This window comes from Panthera leo, chromosome B1 (assembly GCF_018350215.1).
Source record: "Panthera leo isolate Ple1 chromosome B1, P.leo_Ple1_pat1.1, whole genome shotgun sequence".
Taxonomy (NCBI): Eukaryota; Metazoa; Chordata; class Mammalia; order Carnivora; family Felidae; genus Panthera; species Panthera leo.
This window is the reverse complement of record NC_056682.1, coordinates 171,698,069-171,723,613: the sequence shown is the minus strand read 5'-3', so window position 1 is coordinate 171,723,613 and position 25,545 is coordinate 171,698,069. Positions and strand designations below refer to the sequence as shown.

The 25,545-nt window shown below is 35.9% G+C and overlaps 1 protein-coding gene across 5 annotated transcripts in view; it reads left to right on the top strand.

Moving 5' to 3' along the window:
• Positions 1-9,576: 9,576 nt before the first annotated feature.
• The window catches only part of UBE2K (ubiquitin conjugating enzyme E2 K), a 36,518-nt gene continuing 20,549 nt past the window's right edge, over positions 9,577-25,545 (top strand). The window contains exons 1-5 of one of the 5 annotated variants that reach the window (XM_042936572.1): positions 9,577-9,751; positions 16,262-16,316; positions 17,307-17,370; positions 18,469-18,562; positions 22,844-22,902. In XM_042936572.1, coding sequence (XP_042792506.1) covers positions 9,721-9,751; positions 16,262-16,316; positions 17,307-17,370; positions 18,469-18,562; positions 22,844-22,902 — 303 coding nt within the window. In that variant the 5' untranslated portion in view covers positions 9,577-9,720. Of the gene's footprint in view, positions 9,752-15,555; positions 15,642-15,954; positions 15,979-16,261; positions 16,317-17,268; positions 17,371-18,468; positions 18,563-22,843; positions 22,903-25,545 lie in introns of those variants that run through there. The other 4 variants (XM_042936575.1, XM_042936573.1, XM_042936576.1 and 1 more) reach the window with 4 other exon arrangements.

Below are 25,545 nucleotides of genomic sequence, written 5' to 3'. Positions count from 1 at the left end.
AGGCCACCCAGGTGCCTCATTATCTCATTGTTTTAATTTGCATTTCCCCCATGACATATGAAGTGGACCATCTTTTCATATGCTTATTTGCCATCTGTGTATCTTGCTTGGTGTGGTGTATGTTAAGGTCTTAGCTCATTTTTTAATTGTGTTGTTTGTGATTGTTGAGTTTTTACAAGTTTGTTGTGTATTTTGGGTAACAGTCCTTTATCATATGCATCTTTTGCAGATACTTTCTCCCAGTCCCTTTTTCCTTCATTCTCTTGAGATTATCTTTTGCAGATCAGTTTATTTTTAAGAAGTCCTACTTATCAGTTATTTCTCTTATGGATTGTAGCTTTGATGTTAACATGTAAAAAGTCATAGCCATACCAAGTTTAATCTAGATTTCCCCATGTTATTTTCTAGTAGTTTTACACTTTTGTATTTTACATTTAGGTCTGTGATCCATTTTGAGTTAATTTTCTTTTTTTTTTTTTTAAGTTTATTTATTTATTTTGAGAGAGAAAGAAGCCAAGCAGGGGAGGGGCAGAGAGGGAGAGAGAGGATCCCAAGCAGGCTCTGCACTGTCACCACAGAGCCCAATGTGGGGCTCGAACTCATGAACCATGAGATCATGACCTGAGCCGAAATCAAGTGAGACACTTAACTGAGCCACCCAGGCACCCGGACCAATACCATGTCTTGATTACTGTAGCTTTATGCTAAGTCTTGAAGTTGGGTATTATCAGTCCTCTGTTTTTTTAGTTCTTTGATACCATTCATCAGAACTTAATGGTTTTCCTCATAGTTTTTGTTTTGTTTTGTTTTAATGTTTATTTTTAGAGACAGAGAGACAGCACAAGCAGGGAAGGGGCAGAGACAGAGGGAGACACAGAATCCATGAAGCAGGCTCCATCCAGTCTCTGAGGTGTCAGCACAGAGCCCGACAGGCTTGAACTCACAGCACGATCATGACCTGAGCCAAAGTGGGATGCTCAACCAACGGAGCCACCCAGGCGCTCCACCTCATATAGTTCTTTTACATATTTTGTTAGATTTATACTTCAGTATTTTAGGTTTTTTGGTGCTAATGTTAAGTGGTATTGTGTTTTTAATTTCAGATTCCACTTGCTCATTGCTGATATATAGGAAAGTGATGGACTTTTGTATATTAATCTTATATCCTTTAACCTTGCTATAATTGCTTACTAGTTCTAGGAATTACTTTTGTCATTTCTTTCAGATTTTCTACATAGATGGTCATGTCATTTGTGAACAAAGACAGTTTTATTTTCTCCTTCCTAATTTGTATGGCTTGTCTTTTTTTCTTATGGCATTAGCTAGAACTAGTATAATGTTGAAAAGGAATGGTTAGAGGGGATATCCTTGCCTTGTACCTGATCTTACTGAGAAAACTTTAAGTTTCTGACCATTCAATGTGATGTTAGCTGTAAGTTTTTTTGTAAATATTATTTATCAAATTGAGAAAGTTCCACTCTACTCCTAGTTTACTGAGTGTTTTTATTGTGAGTTGGTTTTGGATTTTGTGAAGTGTTTTTTTTTTGCATCTGTTGATATGAGTGTGGTTTTATTACTTTAGCATATTGATGTGGTTTATTACATTAATTGACTTTTGAATGTTGAACCAGCATATATACCCAGGATAAATCCCACTTGGTCATGGTGTACAATTGACCCTTGAACAACACAGGTTTGAACCACACAGGTCCACTTTTACATGGATTTTTTTTTTTAAGTTTGTTTGTTTAGAGAAAGAGAGCATGAGCAGGGGAGGAGCAGAGAGAGAGAGTGTGTGTGAATCACAAGCAGGCTCTGCACTGTCCACGTGGAGCCCAATGTGGGGCTCAAACTTCCGAACAAATCTCAAGATCATCACCTGACCTGAGATCAAGAGTCAGACCCCTTAACTGACACTTAACACTTAACTGACTGCACCACCCAGGTGCCCCTTGACTTTTTTCTCATACGTATATGCATTCAATGTGACTCTTCCTCAAAGCACTACTTTTATCACATCCTGCAAATTTTGATAAGTTGTCTTTTTTTGTTTTCCTTTAGTTTAAAATATTTTAAAACTTAAATTAAGGTGTCTTCTTATGTGTTATTTAGAAGTATGTTGCTTGTTTATATTCAATTTTTTATTTAAATTCTAGTTAACATATAGTGTGATATTGTTGTCAGGAGTAGAATTTAGTGATTCATCATTTACATACAACACCCAGTGCTCAACACAAGTGCCCTCCTTAATACCCATCACCCATTTAGCCCATCTCCAACCCAGCCTCCCTCCATCAACCCTCAGTTCTCTATTGTAGAGAGTCTCTTATGGTTTGTTTCCCTATTTTCCCCCCTTCCCATGTGTTCCTCTGTTTTATTTCTTATATTCCACATATAAGTGAAATCATATATTTGTCTTTCTCTGCCTGACTTATTTCACTTAATATAATACACTCTTTCATCAGTGTTGTTGCAGATGGCAAGATTTCATTCTTTTTGATGGTTGAGTAATATTTCATCGTGCATATATACCACATCTTAATCCATCAGTCGACAGATATTTGGGCTCTTTCCATAGTTTGGCTATTGTTGATAATGCTGCTAAAAACATTTGGCTACAGGTATCCCTTCAAATCTGTATTTTTATATCCTTTGGGTGAATACCTAGTACTGCAGTTGCTGGATCACAAAGTTCTATTTTTAACTTTTTGAGGAACCTCCATACTGTTTTCCAGAGTGGATATACCAGTTTGCATTCCCACCAACAGTGTGAGAGAGTTCCCTTTTCTCCACATCCTCACCAGTACTTGTTGTTTCTTTTATTGTTATTTTTAGTCATTCTGACAGGTGTGAGGTGGTATCTCATCATGGTTTTGATTTGTATTTCCCTGGTGTGTGATGTTGAGCATCTTTTCATGTGTTGTTAGTCATCTGGATGTCTTTGGAAAAATGTCTGTTCATGTCTTCTGCCCATTTCTTCACTGGATTATTTGTTTTTTGGGTGTTGAGTTTGATAAGTTCTTTATAGATTTTTGAATTCTGGCCCTTTATCAGATATGTTATTTGCAGATATCTTCTCCCATTCCATAGGCTGCCTTTTAGTTTGTTGATTGTTTCTTTTGCTGTACAGAAGCTTTTTATCTTGATGAAGTCCCAGTAGTTCGTTTTTGCTTTTGTTTCCCTTGCCTCCAGCAATGTGTCTAATAGGAAGTTGCTGTGGCCAAGGTCAAAGAGGCTGCTGCCTGTGTTCTCCTCTAGGATTTTGATGGTTTCCTATCTCACATGCAGGTCTTTCATCCATTTTGAATTTATTTCTGGGTATGGTGTAAGGTAATGATCTCACAGTTCTTAGGATCAAGCCCCCCATGTTGGGCTTTGCACTTCTGTCTTATCTTTTATTGAGCATTTTATATGACTCCATAGTGGATTCATCTGTTTCTCATTATAGTTTTATTGTTATTGCCTGATGTATTTTGAAATTCGGTTCTTAATGCTCATTGACATCTTTATCATTATGCTTTTTATCCCTGGTAATCAATTTTCTTTCTTGCTTGCTTGCTTGCTTGCTTTCTTGCTTTCTTGCTTTCTTGCTTTCTTGCTTTCTTGCTTTCTAGCTTTCTAGCTTTCTAGCTTTCTAGCTTTATTTATTTAAGTTCTCTACACCCAACATGGGGGTCAGATTTATGACCTTGGGATCAAAAGTTGCATGCTCCTCCAGCTGAGGCCATCCAGGTGCCCCTATTCCTGGTAATTTTTCTTGCTCTGAAATCTACTTTGTCTGAAATTGAAATGACTACTCCAACTTTCTTTTGATTACTGTTAACATAGTGTATTTTTCTCCATCCCTTTATTTTTTCCAAAATTGTGATAAAATACACTTACCATTTTATTATTCACATTGTCGTGCAACTAATCTCCAGAATCTTTTCATCTTTCAAGATTGAAACTCTCTGTCTATTAAACAATAACTGTTTATCCTCCTCTTCCCCCAGTTTCTAGCAACTGCCTTTTTACTTTTTGTATCTGTAAGGGGACTCATACAATATTGTAGTTTAGTGACTGGCTTATTTCACTTAGCGTAACATCCTTAAGGTTCATCCATGTTGTAACGTGTCAGACTTCTTTACTTTTTAAGGCTGAATAATATTCTCTTATGGGTATGTACCACATTTTGTTTATTCATCTGTCAACAGACACTTGAGTTGCTTCTGCCTTTTGGGTTTATTGAATAACGCTGCCATGAAAGTGGGTGTGCAAATTATCTTGAGACCCTACTTTTTAAGCATGTACCTGGAAGTGGAATTGCTTGATCATATGGTAATTCCATTTTCAGTTTTTTGATGAACAACCATACTGTTTTCCATTGTGGCTGTGCTGTTTTACATTCCCACCAGCAGTGTACTAGGTTCTGGTTTCTCCACGTCCTTGCCAACACTTGTTATTTTCACCTTTTTTTTTTTTTAATAGTAGCCATCCTTGATAGATCTGTGTGTCTCATGACTTTGATTTGCATTTCTGTAATGATGTTGAGCATCTTTTTATGTGCTTGTTGGCCATTTGTATATCTTGTGGAAAATGTCTATTTAAGAACTTTACCCATTTTTTAAAGGGTTTTTTTTTTGTGTGTTTTTAAAGTTTGTTTATTTTTTGAGAGAGGGGAAGGGGCAGAGAAGAAGAGAGAATCTTAAGCAAAGCTCCATGCTCAGCATGGAGCCCAATGTGGGGCTCAAACTCACGAACCATGAGATCAGGACCTGAGCCCAAATCAAGAGTCAGACACTTAACTGACTGAACCACCCAGGTACCCCTACCCATTTTTTAGTTGGGTTCATTTTTTGTTGATTTTAGGAGCTCTTTTATATATTCTAGATATTAATCACTTGTCATTTATATGATTCGTAAATATTTTCTTCCATTGTATAGGTTGCCTTTTGACTCTGTTGACTGTGCTCTTTGATGCACAGGAATTTTTCACTTTGATGTAGTTCCAGTTAATTTTTACTTTTGTTGCCGGTTTTGTTTGTGTCATATCCAAGAAATCATTGCCAAATCCAGTTGTCATGAAGCTTTTCTTTTATTTTTTTTTTCTTAGTTTTATAGTTTTACCATGCCTTTTACTGTTAACATGTTTTTGCCTTTATGTATAAAAATGAGTTTTGGGACATCTAGGTGGCTCAGTTCGTTAGGCCTCTGACTCTTAATTTCAACTCAGGTAATGATCTCACAGTTCTTAGGATCAAGCCCCCATGTTGGGCTCTGCACTTCTGTCTTATCTTTTATTGAGCATTTTATATGACTCCATTGTTTCTTCTCTTAGCATATTATTTGTGCTTTTTTTAAAGTTTATTTATTTAGAGAGCACACATGAGCACACAAGCGGGGGAGAGGCAGAGAGAAAATCCCAAGCAGACTCTGCACTGACAGCATGGAGCCCCATGTGGGGTTGGAACCCACAAACCGTGAGATCATGACCTGAGCCAAAGTCAGGAGTTGGAGGTTTAACCGACTGAGCTACCCAGGTGCCCCCATTTGTGCTTGCTTGCTTTCTTTCTCTTTCTGTTCGTTCGTTCTTTCTTTCTTTCTTTCTTTCTTTCTTTCTTTCTTTCTTTCTTTCGTAGTTGCCTTTGAATTTGCCATATACGCTTATAAGTGCCCTTTCACATAACACTGTACTAGTTCACAGGTAGTACAAGTACTTGGTAACAAAATCTACATTTCCTCTCTCCTGTCCATTATAACATTTGGCATTCATTTCACTTACACATAAGGTTTAATCACCAGGTACTTCGTTGTTATTGTTTTGAACATAATTGATCTGTTAGATCAATTAAGAATAAGAAAAATCAAAGATTTTATTTTACCTTTTTCCTCTAATGCTCTTCCTTTCTTTATGTAAATTCTAAGTTTCTGATGTGTTTGTTTTTCCTACTTCTTGAAGAATCTCTTTTAATATCAGTTTTTTTTTATGTTTATTTATTTTTGAGACAGAGAGAGACAGAGCATGAACGGGGAAGGGGCAGAGAGAGAGGGAGACACAGAATCGGAAGCAGGCTCCAGGCTCTGAGCCATCAGCCCAGAGCCCGACGCGGGGCTCGAACTCACGGACCGCGAGATTGTGACCTGAGCTGAAGTCGGACGCTTAACCGACTGAGCCACCCAGGCGCCCCATGAAGAATCTCTTTTAATAGTTCTTGCAAGATAGGTCTGCTGGCAACAAATTTCCTATTTTTTTAAAAACTTTTTTAACGTTTATTTATTTTTGAGAGAGAGAGAGACAGAGCACGAGCGGGGGAGGGGTACTGAGAGGGGAAGACACAGAATCTGAAGCAGGCTCCAGGCTCTGAGTTGTCAGCACAGAGCCTGACGCAGGGCTCAAACCCACGACAATGAGATCATGACCTGAGCCAAAGTCGAAGTCGGATGCTTAACCGACTGAGCCCCCCAGGCGCCCCTCCAATTTTTATTTGAGAAGTCTATTTATCTTTATGTCTGAAGAGTAATTTTGCAGGATATAGAATTTTACATTGGTGGGGCTTTTTGCTTTCAGCATTTTACGTTTATTTGTTTGTTTGTATGTATGTATATTTGTACCCAGTATCTTTGCTCCTTTATAGGCAAGGGGTTTGGTTGGTTGGTTGGTTGGTTGGTTTTCTGGCTCCTTTCAAGTTTTTCTCTGTTTCTGATTTTCTTCAGTTTGAACATGATATGCCTAGCTATGAATTTTGGTGGATTGATCCTGTTTTATGTGTTGTTGTTGTTTTTTAAGTTACTTATTTTGAGAGAATGTCTGTGAGCATGAGTGGGGGGGAGGGGCAGAGAATTGCAAGCAGGTTTTGTGCTGGATTTTAAGAACCTTGAGATTATGACTGAGCTGAAATCAAGAGTTGAACGCTTAACTGACTGAGCCACCAGATGCACCGGGATTGATCCTGTTTTATATTCTCTGAGTTTCTTGGATCTGTGATTTGGTGTTTGTCATTAATTTAGGGAAATTCTTAGTCACTATTGCTTCAAATATTTCTTCTTTCCCTTTCTTCTCCTTCTGGTATTCCATTACTTGTATGTTACACCTTTGAGTATTCTGTTTTGTCTTTTTCATTTGCTTTTCCTTTGCATTTCAGTTTTGAGAGTTTCTGTTGACATTTCTTTTAGCTCACGGATTCATTTTTAATTTTGTTACAATTTTTTTTTAATTTCTAGCGTGTTCTTTTGATTCTTTCTTAGAGTTTCCATCTCTCTGCTAACATTACCCATCTGATTTGGATGTCAAATTTTTCCATAATAGCACTTAGTGTATTAATCACAATTTAAAATTTTTAGTCTGATTCTAGCATTTCTGCCATCAGAGTCTTTTTTTTTTTTTTTTTAAAAGTATGCCTTATAATTCTTTTCTTGAAAGCCACACATGATGTACTGGGTAAAAGGAACTGAGGTAAAGAGGCCTTTGGTGTGAGACCTTCTGTCTGTCTGACCAGGGATTAGTCTCTGTTTGCTGATTGCTGTAGTGTAGATGTCAGAATCTAAAATCTCCTCTGATACCCTTGTTTTTGTCTCCCCTGTTGCCTTTGGGGTTCTTTAGAGACTTTTTTTTTTGTTTGTTTATTTAGTTTGAGAGACAGAGAAGAGGAACAGAGAGAGGAGAGAGAATTTAAAGCAGGCTCTGCACTGTCAGCACAGAAGCCTATGTGGGTCTCAAACTCACAAACTGAGATCATGACCTGAGCTGGAACCAGAGCTGGATGCTCAACCAATTGAGCCACCCAGGCACCATCTTTAAGTAAGGTCTGAGACCTGCAGTTCTTTGAGTTATAACCCCTGTTATTGCACAGGAACCCTATTGATGTGGTGGCTGGGGGAGGGAAAGCACTTTATAGTCCTGTAATTGGGTCTCAGTCTTTTTAGCTGTGATTTTAAATGCTTCTCAGTCCCCTTCCGCCCTTAGATGTTACTGGAAGTCTGGAGGGATTTGAAATCGGATATTTTCCCTTAGCTTAGGTTGGTTAGATCTGTTAAAAAAAACTCTAGTTGGTTAGGGTCTGGTGAAAGTTTCTCTTGAGGAAAGGCCTTATTAGGCAGAATACCCTGGGTGTAGAGGCACCTGGGTGGCTCAGTTCGTTGGTATGACTTTGCTCAGATCATGATCTCATGGTTTGTGAGCTCAAGCCCCACGTTGGGTTCTGTGCTGACAGCTCAGAGCCTGAAGCCTGCTTTAGATTCTGTGTCTCCCTCTCTCTCTCCCCCTCACCCATTCACACTTTGTCTCTCCCAAAGAATACCCTGGGCTTATTTCAGAAAGGCTTCTTTCCACTTCCTCCTGCCAGAAGCATGAGGGCATTTTCTCTTATCTTCACTGTGTAAACCTGGTAGGGATCCTGGAGGTAAAAACTCAACAAAAGTGGGAAGGCTCCTTGGGAGTTTTTCCCTTTAAAATTCATCCTGATTGTGTCTCTAGCAGTTTGTCAGTTACAGTTTAGGTTTTCCTACCTGAGTAATGGTTCATGCAGAGATGCTTGTGAGCTTTTGCCCTGGTAAGTTTTGAATCTTATTTTCTGTCTTCTCAGTTTTGGGGGCAGCAGTTTGCCCTGAGACTTCAATTCTCTGGTGGATTTAAGAAGAGTTGTTGGGGGCGCCTGGGTGGCTCAGTCGGTTGGGCGTCGGACTTTGGCTCAGGTCATGATCTCATGGTCCGTGAGTTCAAGCCCTGCATCGGGCTCTGGGCTGACAGCTCAGAGCCTGGAGCCTGTTTCGGATTCTGTGTCTCTCTCTCTCTCTCTCTGACCCTCCCTTGCTCATGGTCTGTCTCTGTCTCAAAAATAAATAAATGTTAAAAAAAAAAAAAAAGAGTTGTTGATTTTCAGTTCCCTTTTTTCCTTCTGTAGGTGGGAGTGATGTCTTCCAAGTTTTTACATGTTGGATTGGAAACCAGAAGTATACTCATTTATTTTTGTTTGTAGTATTCTCTATTAAATTGCACCATAATTCCTGTGGACAACCCTCAGTTAATGGATACTTAGGTTATTGTTTTTCATTATATTTAATGTTTCAGTGATTACCATTATGGTTATATATTTTTTTCTACCTATAATGAAATTATTTCTTTACGCAGTTTCTAGGAGTGGTAATGCTGGGTTAAAGAGTGTGACAAATTGTATGGTGTTAATCCTTCTTGTTGTATTGCCATTAAAAGGGTTTCTGAGCTTTATTGGTATCCCTTCAACTTTAACTAGTATTGGATATTAAGAATTTTGACAGTTTAGGGGCACTTGGGTGGCTCAGTTGGTTAAGCATCTGACTTTGGCTCAGGTCATGACCTGGTTCATGAGTTCAAGCCCCACATTGGGCTCTGTGCTGACAGCACAGCACCTGCTTGGATCCTCTATCTCCCTCTCTCTCTCTGCTCATGCATGCTCTCACTCTCAAAAATAAACATTAAAAAAAATTTTTTTAAAGAATTTTGCCAGTTTAGAAAATGAAAAATGTATGATAAGATTACTTTGCATGTGGATGTCCAACTGATCTAACACTGTTTTTGTTGAAAATATTTTTTTTTCTCTATCCAGTTGCCCCTTTGTCAAAGATTAGTTGACTACATAGGTATGAGCCTTTCTGAGTTTCCTATTCTGTACCATTGGTTTGTCTTTCCTCTTACCAATACAATGTTGTTGATTTTAGTAGCTTTATAGTAACCCTATCAGAAGTGGGATTTAATCCAGCCAAAAAATGGGAAAAGGAGTGACTGTTCTCATACAAGGTAAGGTGAAGTAGTGTACAAATGTGGCTGTGGATATCACCTTTGTTTTCATATTCTGATACGATTGTAAACATTAGAAAGTTTTAATCCAGGCATGTTTTAATTCTGGGCATGTATTTCTTTTATAAATTAGTAAGCCAGTTCTGGAATGTATGGAGCCCTTACTATGCGCTAGGTACTGAATTAAATTTAGACCCTGTTCTTAAATTCTCGCTCCCAGTAAGTGACTTTTAAAAGACTATTCTTGATCAGGATGATTATGTTAGGAATCACATCCCAGACTTAATTCCTGAAGATTGTTAAATAGTTCACACTAGTAGTGTGGGAAAAGGTTAGAATTTCATTGAGGATAGAAAAATGAGACCTACACAGCTTACATTCACATAACTTTCTCTTTGAAGTGTTCTTTATATGAGGTCAGTCATTTATTTTTTCATTCTGGATTTCACCCATTCTTCCCCATTCCATCTTGTTCATTACATTATCTGTCATCCTTTATTTTACTTGTTTTATTTAAAGATTTTATTTTTAGGGACACCTGGGTGGCTCAGTAAGTAGAGCATCTGACTTCTGCTCAGGTCATGATCTCAGATCATGATCTCTGTCAGCACAGAGCCCGCCTCGGATCCTGTGCCCCCCTCTCGCTCTGCCCTTCCCCCATTTGTATGTGCATGTTATCTCTCTCAAAAATAAACATTTAAAAAAAAAGATTTTCTTTTTAAGTAATCTCTATACCCAATGTGGGACCCAAACTTCTAACCCTGGCATCAGCAGTCACATGATCTACTGACTGAGCCACCTGGGTACCCCTGCCATCCTTTATTTTTACCCTCTCCCTCTCTACTATAGCTATCTCACTAGCATTTAAACTTACTATTTAATGGTTATGTTAAGAAAACTTGTCCTTCTACCCTCTTTCTCCAACTTCTGCTCTACTTCTCACTTACTCTTTATAACCAGAATTTGTTCTCTGTATGGTCTCCATTTCCTCACTTCTCATATACTACCCAATTATAGTGGATAAATTACCATTTGACTTTTGCAAGGACCATCAGTCTTTTTAACGTGTTTTGTAGAAAAAATTCTTTATGTGTTTAAAATAGTTTTCAAACAGTACCTTGGTCTCCCATTTACCCCAGATCCATAGTTCTTAGTTTTACTACGCTTAAGCAAACCACTATTGCCAGTTTCTTATGTATGTTTCTGGAAGGTGTGTGTGTGTGTGTGTGTGTGTGTGTGTGTGTGTGTGTGTACACATTCAGGGCTTTCAATGTGAAGAAAATAACTATTTTGCTTATTTTTTCTTTATGCAGTCTTAAGAGTGATATTTGTAAAATCTAAAATTTCTTTGAGTAAGTGTAAAATAAAAATTCTAAATGATAAAATATTGTGTTATAGTGTAAATAAAGGTGTTTTTTTCTTTTTGGCATATATCAGGGCATCCTGTAACTGATGGTATCTTAGAGTCAGTGAAATAAAATGTGTATATCTTGGCTCACGAGTCATTTTTCAAACCCGGCTTCACTAATTATTAGCTCTGTGACCTCCTTGTATCTCAGATTCCTTATTGGTAAATACATAAAATTGTTAATGAGGGTTAAGCGAGTTATTACATATAAGTCAAAATGCTACTTATAAGGTGTTACATAAGTATTAGTATTAGCTATGATTATTACTGTGAGCAACATTAACTTACTCTCTCCTTAAACATTTTTCTTCCTTTGGTGCCAGTGATAACAGACTATCCTGATTTTTGCTGTCTTGCTCATCCTCATATCTTTAGCCCAGATCACTCCTGAACTCTAGACCTGAGTTTTCAACTATGTACTTGGCCCTTAGGATATTCAGTTCTCAACATGTCCAGAACTGAATTTTTTATTTTCCCTTTCCCCAAACTCTGACCTCCCAATTTCTTGTTTATCTTAGTTTAATTATACTATCATCTACTCAATGGAAAAAGCAAGCTGTAAGAGTGATCCTTGTTTCTTCTTTAAGAGGTTATACACTTTGTTTTAATAGCTTAGTCCTAGAACTCTTACCTCTCTTCTCTCTCTTAATTAATTTACTTCTTTTCATCTAAGTAGATTTTCTCTCTGTTTCTGCTTTAATCTACCTCCAGGCTTTTTTCCTTCCCTATAGTTGGTTATTCTTTAAAAGAATCAAATCTCCTTGTCAGGTTACAACTTTCAGTGTTTCTCATTGTTTTTCATGACCCTGCATAATCTGGCTCCTGCCTACCTTTTTTGCTTCATTTCTGCTCCTTTATTCTGTGTATTCTAAGCACATGGGTGGCTTTTCAATTCTTAAACATGCTAGGTCCTTTTTTGCTTCTGTTTTGTACAGGGTGGACTTTCTACTTGAAATGCCATCATTGGCTTTACCAGATTAAATCTTTTAATGGTAGTTTCCTCAGGGAAGCTTTTTCTTACTCTAAAGATTCCATCTTTGTTAAATATTACTCTCATGATATCCTGTACTTCATTTAATAATATTACAAATTATTGTTTAATATTTAAGAATAAAGGCTCTGTGGGAATAGGGTGGGTTAGAGAACATTTCTGGTCAATCATTTTTACCACTCAATCCCTGTTAGCCTTGTGAATAGTGTTAGCCTTATGAATAGGATACTCAGTAAATATTCATGGGGTTAATATGTTCAGAACTTTTAAAAAAAATTTTTTTTTTTTTTAACGTTTATTTTTGAGACAGAGAGAGACAGAGCATGAATGGGGGAGGGGCAGAGAGAGAGGGAGACACAGAATCGGAAGCAGGCTCCAGGCTCTGAGCCATCAGCCCAGAGCCCGACGCGGGGCTCGAACTCACAGACTGTGAGATCGTGACCTGAGCTGAAGTCGAACGCTTAACCGACTGCGCCACCCAGGAGCCCCCAGAACTTTAATTATTCTGCATTATAGATTGTGTGAAGTATGTGATAGAAATTCACAAAGTAAAATTTAAATGACACACTGTTGTAATTGGAGAGGCTATTATTTCCTGGTTCTCTAGAGCTGTACTTGTCCAGTACTGTAGCCACTGGCCACATGTGACTTTTTTTCAAGTTTTAAAAAACTTTTTGAGTTTAAAAAATGTACAATTCAGTGGTTTATAGTATGTTCACAAAATTGTGCAACTGTCACCATTATCCAACTCCGGAACATTTCCCCTAAAATAATCCTTGTACCCATTAGCAGATCTTTCCCATCTCTCTTCCCTCTCCTCTCCTAATAACCAATAATTTACTTTCTGTGTCTGCAGATTTGCCTATCACATGTGTCTTTTGAACACTTGAAATGTGGACAGTCCAAATTGAAAAGTGTTACAATTATAAATTACACACTGGATTTTGAAGACTTTGTATTTTAAAAAAATGAAAATATCTCAAATTTTATTTTGATCATAGGTTAAAATGATAGTGTTATATATATATATATATATATATATATATATATATATATATATATATATATATATGAGATAAATAAATCATTGAAATTAGTTTCTCTACTTCCTTTACTGTTTTTAATGTGATTACTAGAAAATTTTAAAGTACATTTGTGACATACATTATTATCTATTGAACAGTACTGTTCTAGAACTTGCAGTTGGTAAGGGTCATAAATGTTCCCCATGGCCATCTAGTCTCATAGTTTCCATATCAACCTGCTTTGGGTATGTGACATGCCCCAAGTTTCAGAGGATCTTATTTTATTTTACTTTATTTTATTGAGAGTGAGTGGGGGAGAGGGGCAGAGGAAGAGCAAGAATCTCAAGCAGTCTCCACACCTAGTGCTGAGGCTGACATGGGGCTTGATCTCTTGACCCCTGGGATCATGACCTGAGCCAAAATCAAGAGTCAGATGCTCAGCCAAATGAGCCACCTGGACCCCCCTAGAATTTTTTTTATAACTGCTTGAAAGGTGGAAATCTTTCTTATTTGGGAGGGCCTTAGGATAGTAGGGGAAAGAGAAGTCATTTATATTAAATTATGTGAACATAATGGCAACTGTTAAATCTTAAGCCTCTGGGGCACCTGGGTGGCTCAGTTGGTTCAGCATCTGACTTTGGCTTGGCTCAGGTCATGTTCTCACAGTTCATGAGTTTGAGCCCCATGTCAGGCTCTGTGCTGACATCTCAGAGCCTGGACCTGCTTCAGATTCTGTGTCCCCCTTTCTCTCTGCCCCATCCTGCTTGTGCTCTTTCAAAAATGAATAAACATTAAAAAAAAATTTAAAAAGCCCTTTTAAGCCTCATTTCCAACAAATTAGGAAAAACTGAATTTCACATTCACTTGCATTACACCCTAAATTTTGGTAGCTGTGATTTTTTTTGACTTTTTTTTTTTTTTTTTTTTTAACGTTTATTTATTTTTGGGACAGAGAGAGACAGAGCATGAACGGGGGAGGGGCAGAGAGAGAGGGAGACACAGAATCGGAAGCAGGCTCCAGGCTCTGAGCCATCAGCCCAGAGCCCGACGCGGGGCTCGAACTCACGGACCGTGAGATCGTGACCTGAGCCGAAGTCGGACACTCAACCGACTGAGCCACCCAGGCGCCCCAACCTTTTTTTTTTTTTCTTAAGTGAGAGTGCTAGCAGGGGAGAGGAGCAGAGGGAAGAAGAGAGAGAATCTCAAGCATACTGAGCATGGAGCCCAGTGGATACTCAGTGCCATGACCCTGGGATCATGACCTGAGTTGAAATCAAGAGTTGGGTACTCAACCAACTGAGCTACTCAGGTGTCCCACTACTTGTGATTTGACTAGGACACAAATTAATAGTTTCTTTACTGGATATAAGAATTTATCTATAATTTTAGGGGTAATGTAGAGCTATATTGGTTTATCTAAATTTAGGTTGAAATTTTTAGAGTAAATTTTCCAGAGTAAATACAAGTAAGACTAATGTGACAAATTGTCCTTAAAAAACATACAGTATTTGCTTTCGTGGAAGTTTTCTGCTCCAACATCATTGTTAAAAGTCAACACATTACAGTGTTAAATGACTATACATTCAGCATTTACTATATGGCGGGCATTGTCTTATATACTGTATTAGTTCATTAAATTCCCCCATGAACTGTATGTAGTAGGTACTTTTATAATCCCCAGTTGACAGATGATGAAACTGAGGTACAGAATGGTTAATTAACTTGCTCAAGGTCACATAGTAAGTTTAAACAGGTTAAATAATAATGTACTTAGAGCTTGTTTATGTATGTATGTATGTATGTATGTATGTATGTATGTATGTATGTATGTATGTATTTAGAGGCAGAGACCGTGTCAGTGGGGGAGAGACAGAGAGTGAGACAGAGAATCCCAAGCAGGCTCCACACCATCAGCACAGATCCCGATGTGGGGCTCGAACTCATGAAACCATTAGAACATGACCTGAGCCAAAACCAAGAGTCAGACACTTAACCAACTGAGTCACCCAGGTGCCCCTGTACTTAGAGCTTTTATGATAAAATCTTTGTTTTTAGTTTTTCCTACTAGAATGTAAGCTCCAAGTGGGCAGGGACTTAGTTTTGTTCACTAACACTTGATATATCTTTCTGGCATATAGTAGAACCCAGGAATTATCTGAAAGAATTTTGTGATAATGGTATCAATTCACCAAAAGACTTGGCCTTGGAAATCTATTAAAACTGCTTTAAGTCCGCACCATTGCAAATTGGCAGTAATGTTAATTTACCACATCCAAATTACGTTCAACATTATGTGCTATTTTGCATGTTTTCTGTTATATTTTAATAATCTTTACTAGGAACTGTAGTTCTATTCATCTCTTTTCCTTTTATCTGTTAGAAATGCATTGGAGCAGCAAAGGGACATCAGAAAAATCAAGACCAGCAGAGGTCCCACTGTGTGTTTAGTTGAGTTGGCAGAAGAAGGTATAGAAAAGCAGTTTTGCAGGTGTTCTCATAAAAAAATGTAGTACAGTGATAACACATTTCTTCAGGGTTTCATCCAAAAGCCTTAGCATTCCTGGTCATTAAAATGAATAACACATTGTTTTGTTATTTATTTTAAGAAACAACATTTCCATTCTTAGACTGGAAACACAACTGTGAAATAAATTTTATAAAATAAGGCTTTGAAAGCAAAGGTTTTTATAATTGATACTGTCACTTCTATCCACAATATTCTCATTTAAATTGGGTATGTATTCTCATTTTACAGTAATAAAATTGAGAGATACTAAGTGACTTTGCTGAATTAATGCCACAAGTAAGTGGTAGAACTAGGATTCAACTCACATCTGTCCGACTTCCATACTTCTTTAAATACTGTCATTTTTTACCATTTTCTATCTTCCTTACAATACTTGAGTCTTAAGTGGGATTTTAAGTTAGTTTGCTGAGGGCACTGGGATCAGAATTTTGGATTGTGGAATAAACTGGATATTAAACTGTGGAGGTAACGAAGGGTAATTGTTATGTGATGGAAAAAGTAAGCTGTGAAAAATCTGTCTTTAACTTTCCATTTTCTTTTTATCTTTGGTTATCTGCAGATAAGGACCTTACTCTAGACCATATAGGATGCTTCTTTATAATGGATTCATCATGGTGATTGTATTTTTTTTAGCTAATTTAGTAAAATTTTCATACACTTATAGTGTACTTTCTCTAGAGAAAAGAAAGAAAAAAAAGACCCATTTTCCTCTAATTATAATTTGGGGGTAATGAGGACAGAAATAGGACAGAGGTATACTAATAAAATTAGTAGTTTTTATTTAGCATTTTACTAACTCAAGAATTGGTGGCAATCCAGAAGGCCGCTTTAGGTATAGGACAGAGGTATACTAATAGGACAGAGGTATACTAATAAAATTAGTAGTTTTTATTTAGCATTTTACTAACTCAAGAATTGGTGGCAATCCAGAAGGCCGCTTTTCTAATTTCTGTTACCTCCTCTTTTCCTCCCAAAACTTTAATCATGTCCTTTACTATCCTGACATTTTAGGGCTATTTACTTCTTTTTGGAAAGGGAGTACTGTGGGAAGCTATAAAGAACTTAGAAAGCATTGATGATGTGCAAGATCTAATTACTCTTATTTTACTTAGAACTGTCAGGGGAGAAATGGAAGTCCGTAGTTCTACTTGTGGCTTCTTAAATTGGTTAGTGAAAGTGTATATGGCGCCTCTGATTTTCATTTTAACATTATTCATTCCTGTGCATACTAGACGAAGTATTTTATCATTGGTAAAATTGTACATTTCATCTTCTGCAAATACCAAGGATGTTAATGATTTTTTAGGGCATAGGATAGAGTTTGCCATGGTATGTTTATCATTACTTTTAATTTTGGTATAAAATTAATTTCAGAAAAATATGAAATACTTTGATCCCAAATATTAGAAGGTTATTAAACCTAATTGTAATGTTTTTAAAATGCATAAAGTTTTAAAATCTTATTAAAAGATAAGATTAATTAGGAGTCATGTGAAATCTTTTAACATTTGGGTTTTAAGTTACAGATTTTTTCAGTACTTAACATTCTGTATTAAAACTGTTTAGCACAGCAAAAGAGTAAAAATGGTATTTTCTGTTGGAAGTTGGGGGAAGAAGGACCTTAAAACAGTAATTCTTACATTGTCATCCATTAACAAGTTTAAGAAGGTAGGTTTGAAATAAAAAAATTTATTATTGAAATCTTGTGAGGCTTTTTCCATAAGAGCAGATATATTGTGTCACTTAGGTAACATGTTACTTAAGTAACAAAATATGAAGTCCTAACCAAAAAAATGAAAACGTAACTGATATATTAAGGATTTATGTTTTTAACAATTGAGAAAAGGAGATTTGCCATATTAGGAATATAGACCTAGACTAGTAAAGTGTAGTGTAGATTAGAAAATATAAGTGGAGAGCTCGTTTGCAGATGAGTACTTTTGAACATGAATGTGAATTCCACTGGAGGGTTTTCTGAATCATTTGAAGGTCACCGTTGACTCAGAATGGATTGAGAAATTGAAATGATACTATAGATGTGAAAGGACTTAGAGAAATACAAAGTGGGAAGTAAATAGATGTAGATAAATTTAAAAGTCTGTTTTGAAAAGTAGGTAGTTGCCACTGAAGTAAACTAAGCAGTTTAGCTTAGTTTAAAACTAAGCAACTTAAATTGAAGAAGGCATTAGATGATTCTAGTGAGGCATTGATGCTTCAAGAATTTTCATGGAAAGAGAATGCTTGGAGTTTTCACCATCTGGGTAGATGGTATATTATTTCAGTTAACCTAAACATCTAGAGTTGTGGTTAGTTCAATTGAGACTTTATACACTAAATGGCTTTTAGTGACCTTGAATTTTCTGTTTATATGTATAGAATCCATGTAACCTGGGTTGTAGTATAACAGCATTCATCTACAGATGAATAGATGGATCACTTTGGACTGAACATACATGAAATTGGCAAATGTAAAATAGGTGTCTGCTATTTTTGTCTAAACATTCCAGTAAAGTCAACAAGCCATTGTACTGTTCAAAGTGGTGTTATTTCATTAAAAACATTGAAGTGAAAAATTGTTAGCTTTTTGGTTTTAAATATTCTTAAAACTGGCTAATTAAATCCTAGAAAAGCACAGGCAATTATTTTTACTAGAGGAGATAATCAAGTTTATGAAAGAGGGTCTTCAAAATTTTTTATAGGTAATACTTTAAAATAGGCTTTTTTCTTGCTGATATGACTAACATTTATTTTCTGTTTATTTTTAAGACGAGCAAAAATCAAATTAAAGTAGATCTTGTAGATGAGAATTTTACAGAATTAAGAGGAGAAATAGCAGGACCTCCAGACACACCATATGAAGGCAAGTACTTTTTTCTGTATCAAAATATTGTGTGTATTAGAACTTGTCTGAAACATTAAATCAGAATAATCTTAAGCATCCTTAAAGTACATGGAAGGTAACTTCATTTGGCTTAGGGTATTACAAGAATATTTAAATAATAATTTTAGGTATTTATATAGACTGATTTTTCTTACTGAATTTTAGCTAATTTTTTTCTTTCCCCAACATAGATTTAGTTAGGGCCAAATTACAAGTTATATAGTTAGAATTTAACAGGGGAAAACATCTAGCATGTCAAGCCTCTAATTTACATGGACTGTAGATGCTCAGTTATCCTTCATATGGTATCTATAACAAACCTTGCCTTAAATTTCTGACTGATAAAATATTTATTAAAAAAGCTTCCCTCCCCTGTTTGTCATTTAGCATTTCATTCATTCGTTCGTCTTCGTACAGGCTGTATTCCAAATATTTAATTTTCTTTATTCAGGAAAGCTTTGAGTGATCGTTTCAAGACACATAGAAAAGAAAGGAGGCAACTTTGCTGAACTTTGTGTTCACAGATTTAGTCTGTAGTTACTTTAGACAGTGGAATTGGGTGGTAAGATAGAAGGAAGCTTTATAGCTTTTTATTTCCTCATTAGGCAAACCTTCGGTAATGAATATTATTATAAATTTGGGTTATATAGCATAACCAAGGTTCTTGCATATAATAGGCACTCAAATGTATGGTTAATAGAAATCATATAACAGAATTTGTAGTAGTAGCATTTATTGACTTCTTATTTTTAGAGCTTTACATGTATTTTCTTATTTAATCTTTGCAACAAACCTTATGAGGTAAGTAGTTATCATTGTTTCATAGATGAAGAAATTTAAGCTCAGAGAAGTAACTTGTTTAAGGTCACACATCTAAATGGCACATCTGGGATTTGAGTCCTAATAGCCTATGACTTCAAAGCCTATGTTTCTAATTACTTTCTGCTTTCGAATGAATGAAGATTGACTGAATATTGGAAGTGGTGGTTATGTCTATTTTGATTGGGGCAGTCTGTAATGAATAGTTAACCAGAAGTTATCAGAAAACCAAAAGTTATCAGAAAAATTCAATATTCTAGAATATCTTTCAATTTTCATTTAAATTTTTAAAGACCCTAGGATGTCTTTAGCATATTCTACCAAATCTTAAATGATAAAATTTTATTTTGTTTTATAGTTCATAATTGCCATTTCTTGACCTCATTTAGTTTTAGATTGTTTATTGAGTGCCTCCTATATGCCAGGCCTTGTCTGGATGCTTTCATGGATGTTATTCACTTAGTCCTTTTGGCAGTCATTAGGTGGAAAAGAGATCTTTCGTTGTCTTATAAAAATCAAGTTCATCTTAATAGTAGATGTTGTATGTAATGATGCACTAGCAGCTTCTTAAAGGCAGGCATTATAAATATTCTTGAATTTTTTAGGTTGTTTAGGATAAAAGACAGTACGGCAGTAGCATTATCATTCTAGAACTCTTCCAGCAAACTGGTATTTATAAACAAGGCACCTCCTGAACCAAATTAAATAGGTAGAATGTTCATTATTCTCTTAGCAACCCTTAATAAAAGTAGATGAATTTTTAGAAATTGGATATAATACTCATTTGTAGTAATAATAAGTTATATGTATATATGTGTGTGTATATATATATATGTATGTACATATATACACACACACACACACACACACACACACACACAAAACATACTCTTTATTAATTGGAAACAAGTTTGGTCATATTTAAGTTTATTTCTGCTGCTGCCACTAAGTGAGACATTAATGTTGATAAGACTGGTTGGTTTGTATTTTTGTTTGTTTTTTGATAGACTAGTTTTAATATGCTTTTTGTATAAATTGTATTCTTTTTATCATAAAACTATTGAAGAAAAGCACTGAATATTCAAGGGCATAAACTTAGATACTATTTTTGAGACATGAACATGAGGAGTATTTTGATAATATTTATTGCAGGGTTGATAGTTTTTGATAGTTTTTGTTTTGTCTTTTAAACCTCAATAGCTAAGGCAAGTGTTTCCATGTAGAATGTTAAAACGTTTATAATCATCATTAACTAATGAGGCAACTATGTTGTGTTAGAAGTAATCAGGTTGAAAAGTAGAATACCCATGGAAAAATTACTGTATTGCACATGTTATTTAACTCTCTTTTCTTCTTTTGCCTTAAGAGCTGAGTGGCAAAGGAGCAATTTAGTTCTTGAGCCTTTTTTCCTAAGAGGAGTTGTGAATTTATGGAATAGTTGTTGATATTTTAAAAACCTTACCCCTTCCCTGTCTTCCTTTTAGATTAAGTTAAATTTAAAGATTATAAAGTTTTAATACCTAAAGCTGTTCATAAAGAAATGATTTATAGCGAAAACTTTTAATATGAATAATGTAGTTATAAAGTTAGTTCTGTCACTCTGGTATATTTATATATATCCAATAATATTATGATTAGTGCAGTGGTTATATGTTGAAAGTTGTCAGAAAATAAGGCAAGACAGAGCATATAAATGGCATGTAGAGTAAAAATAGGATTGGGAGACTCTAGTCCACTATTTACATAGTATATCTGGGCTCTCATGCCCCTAAGAGAGAGTTTTGGACATTCAAGAAGGAACAACTTTATATGAAAGGTTATAAAGACACCATAATCTAGAATTTATCAGAAAAAGTAAGATTCTTAGGAAAAAGAGCCTACACATTAATCAGGACAAATTTATTATACTTCTATTTGAAGCTAGCATTTGTAACTGTAAATATAAATATAAACAGGTGTATCTATATACACAAAACTTTCTCAGGTACTCTTCTCTTACCTATCCTTGTTTGTTTCTTTTGTTTTGACTACTTTCCTTTATGTTTATTTCACTGTTGCCATATGCTTTGTGATTTCAGGCACATGCATCAGTTCAACTCATGCATCAGTCATTATGGGATTCCATTAAAAAGAATTAGCAAGAAAAGGGCTTGAAGAAAGTGGTTACCAAGTGAATTGCTCTTTTGTTTTTCTCCCAGATCCACATTCATCTATTCTTAACAATGGAGGAAGTGGATTTGAGAAAATCCAAGATATACTGAGAATGGAATGTATGAAATTTTGAAGTTAATAATGCTAATGCATAGTTTTTGTTTTATTTTACTTTCATTATAGAAAGTTTAAGATACATACAGAAGACAAATGGTATAATGAATCCTTGATATACTCCTAATCCAGCTTAAATAACTATCAACTCAGGGCCAGTCTTTGATCTTATCCATCCCTTGATTATTTTGATGCAAATCCTACGCATAGTTTCATATGTAAATACTTCGGTAGCACAGTTTTACTATGTTTTAGAATAATGAGTATTCTACATTAATGGGTCATAAAATCTTAGTTTTAGAAGGTTCCTTAAAGTTAGGATTCAAATTCACCCTCTCATCTAGTGGAAGACTTCCTCTCCAGGGTTTTTTGAGAGACCATTATCTTCCCCTTGAATTACCCCAGTTAATGGGAAGCTAGATAAACTTCTTTAAAATACATATTTGGCTGCTAGTTGCTCAAGATAACTTCAAAACAGAAAGTTGCCTTCTGTTTATATATTACTGGTTAGAACCACCTCTTTTGTTGTGTTTAAATACCTATTTAGAGGAAGATAATAGCTTTTTGTCTTTATGCCTACCTGTTACTGTCGAATTTTATTTTTTAAATTTTAACAAGAAGTGTTGGCCTTTAATTTAGGGCACAAGTTAAAAGTTTGGGGCATTTCTGCATGTGAGAGAACCAGTTAGAAATAGATTTTTTCAGTTTATGACATAACCATATGTCCTTTTTCTCTGTACCATCTCTGCCTTTATACCTCCTTACCGTTTTTTGTTTTTTGTTTTTTTTTTTTTTTAATTCCTTCCATATTGTTTGTTATTTAGCAACTCTTCTCAATGTGGACTAGAAGAAACAAAAGGAGACGGGACCTGTCCGTATTACCTAATTGTTCCAATGAAGCATTGGATTGTCTGTGGATTTAATGTATTCATCTATCTCCAGTCCTATTATTCACTGATAAGCTAATATAGTTATATAAAATGGCTATTTTATATGCTTTAAATAACCTTTAAAAACTAGTGTTTTTTTATTTCCTTTTTGGGTTTCAGTGTTAAAATGAATTTGTTGTAATTGAATATAAAGTAGTACATGTTTTGAGATGTTGTATCACTGTATTTGGCTTCACACATTTGACATGAGCAGCATTCTTAACTTTCTGTTTTCCCTGTTTTTTAGGAGGAAGATATCAGCTAGAAATAAAAATACCAGAAACATATCCATTTAATCCCCCTAAGGTATTGTAAGCCTATTTTTTGTGCATGAACTTCTAAAATTTTTTTTTACCCATTTAATTTATATTTTGGTGCTTACTAAGATTACAGCTTTTTGAGTTGTATGTGTAAATTTAGTGTGGACAAGATTTCAGGTAATGGCAGATGGTTTGCTTCTGGAATTAGAATGGAAAGCAAGCTTACTCAGAGACAGCTAGTAATGGCTCTAGACAGGAATAGGAGTTTCATCTGACAATGGCTTAAATTCTAGGTCTGGAAAAATTGGCAGTGTTTCCAAATTTAGCGAACCCTTATACAAATTCTTACTTGCCTTGAAGAAGTATTTTTTTAGGGAAGAATATATTCTGAATTCATTCAGTAGTTATTTGAATACTGTGTGCCAGTATAGCAATAAATAAGACATACTGTCCTTCCTTTCATGGAGCTCACATTCTAGCAGGAAAATAAAATTATGAACAAACAATTGTAACTGGTGAATGTTAAAAGATGAAACAGCCTGGGTCATGTATAACAAGGGGAACTGAATTAAAACTTATTTTTTCACTAAACAGCTTCCTTTATTTTATTTAAAAATTTTTTTTAATGTTTATTTTTGAGAGAGAGAGAGACAGAGCGACAGAGAGACAGAGAGACAGAGCGTGAGTAGGGGAGGGGCAGAGAGAGAGGGAGACACAGAATCTGAAGCAGGCTCCAGGCTCTGAGTGTCAGCACAGAGCCCGATGTGGGACTTGAACTCACAAACTCTGCGAGATCATTACCTGAGCTGAAGTCAGATGCTTAACCAACTGAGCCACCCAGGTGCTCCTGAACAGCTTCCTTTTAATCTTTTGCTGTCATCACTTTAGTTAGGCATTCAACTTTATTACTTTTCCTGTTTTGCCTATTTAATCACCTTTCTATCTCTGCCACTCCTGTTCATTCTTTGCACTGCTATAAATCTTCTTAAAGTGCAGTTTTGATGTTTCTTTTCTTTCTTTGTTAATAAAGTCTAAACTCCTTAGCTGGGCATTTAAAACCTTCTGCAGCTGGACCCCAATCATCATGTTCTGGAATTTATTCAACCTATTGGTTGTTCCCATTTAAGAAAAGACATGGTAATGGAAGTTCCAGGATGCGTTGGGGTCACCTACTGAGTTTGGAGCGTCTATTATTCTGTTGCTTATGTACATCTATTTTCTGATAACACCAGTTTGATTTTTTTTAATTGTCATAAAATACACATAAAATTTACCATTTTAACCATTTCTTTTTTTATGTCTTTTTTTTTTTTTTTTTTTAAATGTTTGAGAGAGTGCAAGTGGGGGAGAGGCAAAGAGAGGGGACAGAGGATCCAAAGTAGGCTCTGTGTTGTCAGGCTTACAGCAGCGAGCCCATTGTGGGGCTCAAACTCATGAACTGTGAGATCATGAGCTAAGCCAAAGTGGGAAAGTCAACTGGGCACCCCCCATTTTAACCATTTCTAAGTGTAATTCAGTGGCATTAAATATAGTCACGTTGTTGTGCAGTCATCACTACCATCCATTTCCAGAACTTTCTCATCTTAATCTGTTAAACAGTAACTCCCTATTACTTACCCCATGCCCACAGCTCCATAGGCAATGTTCTACTTTTTCTGTATGAATTTGGCTATGTGAGGTACCTCAATTAAGTGGAATCACACAATATTTGTCCTTTTGTATCTAATTTCACTTCATATAATGTCTTCAAGGTTCATCCATATTACATACAGCATGTATCAGAATTTCATTCCTTTTTAAGGTTAAATAGTATTCCATTCATATATGCTACATTAAAAAAATTTTTTTTTAACATTCATTTATTTTTGAGAAAGAGAGAGAGACAGTGCAAGCAGGAGAGGGGCAGAGAGGGAGACACAGAATCCAAAGCAATCTCCAAGCTCTGACCTATTGGCTGAGAGCTCATGACCTGAGCTGATGTTGGATGCTTAACTGTCTGAACCACCCAGGTGCCCCTATATATGCCACTTTTTTAACCATCAAGGAAGGAACATTTTGGTTGTTTCTACCATTTAAGCCTGGTTGATTCTTTTTTCTTGCTTTTTTTTTTTTTTTTTCTAGTATAAAAGTAGTTTGCGCTTTTTGTAGAAATTTAAGAAAATTACATATTGAATTATTTTAAAAAACATTTTTCAATATTAGCACTTAGAGATGGCCACGATTAAGTTTTCATCTTATATCTGTGACTTAATTTTCATCCTCATCCTGGTTACCCTCCACTGGTTTCAATCTAGGTTGCAGTGTTATCATTGGAATGAATAGTCACTTGAGGATACTTTAAATTGTTGAATACCATAAGTTTAACAGAAGATTTTATTTTTTACTTTTTTTTTTAAAGTTTATTTATTTATTTTGAGAGAGAGACAGCGTGAGTGGGAGAGGGGCAGAGAGAGAGGGGGGGAGAGAGAGAGAGAGAGAGAGAGAGACCGACCGAGACCCAAGCAGGCTCCACGCTGCCAGTGCAGAGCCTGATGTGGGTCTCAGACTCCCAAAACCATGAGATCGTGACCTGCTGCCACTTAACTGACTGAGCCACCCATGTGCCCATAAACAGATGTTAAACGTTTAGTGATAAGGTTGCCCTCATAGCCTACAAAAACTTTTTAATGGAAACAAGGAGGAAGAAAGA